General features: G+C 39.0%; 1 protein-coding gene across 1 annotated transcript in view; it reads left to right on the top strand.

Annotated features, from left to right (window-relative positions):
• LOC107719528 (disks large homolog 4-like) overlaps positions 1-2403 on the top strand; it is an 8828-nt gene extending 6425 nt beyond the window's left edge. The window contains exons 7-10 of the mRNA XM_016526949.1: positions 172-193; positions 648-732; positions 813-914; positions 2097-2403. Coding sequence (XP_016382435.1) covers positions 172-193; positions 648-732; positions 813-914; positions 2097-2386 — 499 coding nt within the window. The 3' untranslated portion in view covers positions 2387-2403. The remainder of the gene's footprint in view (positions 1-171; positions 194-647; positions 733-812; positions 915-2096) is intronic.
• Positions 2404-2500: the final 97 nt, after the last annotated feature.

Here is a 2500-nt window from a genome sequence, read left to right as displayed (position 1 = left end):
GTGGCGTTGTTGAAAGCTGGCAAATTTGAAGGACCTGATAAGAAAAAAAAAAAAAAAAAAGAATTGAACTCCTTACATGTTTACCAGTATTTTCTTCATCCGTGTTGGCAGATTGGGCAGTTTTTGATTGGTTTTGAGTTGTACTACGTGGGATAAAATGGCCTTGGACAGGTGGAATTTTGATATTTCTGTTGTACCCTTTTATTTCTTTAAGGCAAATGACAGACATGGGAAATAGTTTACAACGTAGCCTTCTTTAGAGAAGAACACTTAATTTGCTTTATTATGACATATTGAAAAATTGTGATGAGCCACAATATTGTTGTCGCTATGAATGAATTTGTATGGTTTATAATTGGTAAGATTTGTGTGTTGACTATCTAATTTTGTGTAGATTTTGAACAATTGCTGGAAAACAAACCAATCTGGCAACACTGTTCTTCATCTGAACATTTATAAATGGCAGTGTGTGTGTCTGTGTGTGTGAGTGTGTGTGTGTTAGAGTGTGTGTGTGACAGTGTGTGTGTTAGAGCGTGTGTGTTAGAGCGTGTGTGTTACAGTGTGTGTGACAGTGTGTGTGTGACAGTGAGTGTGTGTGTCTGTGTGTGTGTGTGTGTGTGTGTGTGTGTGTGTGTGAGAGTGTGTGTGTGTGTGTGTGTGTGTGTGTGTGTGTGTGTGTTTCAGGACGCAGCGAATACGTCGTCAGCTATGAGACGGTGATTCAGGCTGAAGGTGAGTCTCGCGTCTCTGGATGACACTGCTGTCACAGTGTGTTCTGCTGACTGACTGTGATGTCATTTCCTGTCCCACAGTGCACTACGCGCGTCCCGTCATCATCCTCGGGCCGAGCAAGGACCGCGTCAATGACGATCTGCTCTCCGAGTTCCCCGACAAGTTCGGCTCCTGCGTCCCACGTAACAACCTGGGCTACTTCTTAACTTAGTTTTATTTTTGTGTTTTCTTTTTAATTTTAGTTACATTTTTTGTCATTTTTAACAGATTTGGATTTTTTTTATTTTAAATGTCTATATAATTTTTATTCCTTTTTATTTGTAGTCATTTTAGTACATCCAGTTAAACTAAATTAGTATAATTTCTGTAGGTCTTTAATAGTCTTAAGATTCACCCTTCCTCAAATAAAAGCCTAAAAAGGTCTTAGATCAGAGCAGAACGTCTTAAACGAATACAGTCATTAAATGCTATTACATTATTAATTTCAGAGTTTATACAATCTTTTAAGGGAGAAATTCAAGCACCTTTCAATGACTTTCAAGCTTTCGCACAACTATTTCCAGCACTTTAAAGCTCTAAAAATGTAAAGTATTTTTAAAGGGATGACCAAAATATACTTTGTTGTAAACAAACGCTTCTGTAAAATAATAATTAAAAGAACCCATCAAATTACCATTATAACCAGTAGATGGCAGCAGAGGAGCACTTATTGGCTTATCAGTCATCTATTTCTACTTTTTGTTTTATATTTTGAAATGATAAAATCACTATTATAAAATATCAAATCATCAAGAAATCAAATTGTTGAACTTTTGCACTTTTTTATGTAAGAAGTAAGAAAAGTCACAAAGTGCCATGAAAAACAAACTTTTCAATTTGCGTCTGAATCACACAAAGTGTTCCTCTTATAATCACTGAAGTTATTGGTCAGTTACATGTAATAGCCTGCTATAGAAGAATAATGGTACATTTAATAAGAGTAGAGTAGCCTATATTAATTTTCTATATAAAAATGTTGCACATGTTACTGTTGTTAATAAAAGTAGCCTACATTTTGAATGCTTCCCAACTCAAGCTCAGTGCTTTACTCTCAAATGTGTATTACCAAGAAATAAAGTGTAATATTATTAGTAACTGCACTTATTAATGCAAATCTATAGTAATTTTATGATTTAAGTTAAATTTATTTTTAATACCCCCACACAACACCACCATCTGTAGAACTCAGATGCCGCTGCTCTCAAAGGTTAGTCTGGAGCCCTGCCCACAGATGATGACCATAAACCCATGAATGGCAGGCGAGTGTTTGTTCTGATTGTTTTCTGCACACAAGACTCGCTGAAGAGGCTTCCTGTGTTTGACAGACACGACGCGGCCCAAGCGCGAGTACGAGGTGGACAGCCGCGACTATCACTTCGTGCCGTCACGTGAACAGATGGAGAAAGACATTCAGAGTCACCGGTTCATCGAGGCCGGACAGTACAACAACCACCTGTACGGCACCAGCGTCCAGAGCGTCAGACAGGTGGCAGAACAGCAGGGGAAGCACTGCATCCTGGATGTTTCAGCGAATGCAGTGAGGAGGTTACAGGCCGCCCAACTTCACCCCATCGCCATCTTTATACGACCCTCATCCCTGCAGAACATACTGTGAGTCTGTGAGTGTGTGTGTGTGTGTGAGAGAGATGATGAGTTACTGATGTGTGTGTGTGAGAGATGATGAGTCACTGATGTGTGAGTGTGAGTGAGTGGGTGTGTGTTTGATTGA

This window comes from Sinocyclocheilus rhinocerous, unplaced genomic scaffold, assembly GCF_001515625.1.
Source record: "Sinocyclocheilus rhinocerous isolate Xijiao unplaced genomic scaffold, SAMN03320098_v1.1 scaffold4860, whole genome shotgun sequence".
Classification (NCBI taxonomy): domain Eukaryota; kingdom Metazoa; phylum Chordata; class Actinopteri; order Cypriniformes; family Cyprinidae; genus Sinocyclocheilus; species Sinocyclocheilus rhinocerous.
This window is presented reverse-complemented; position numbering and strand designations above follow the sequence as displayed.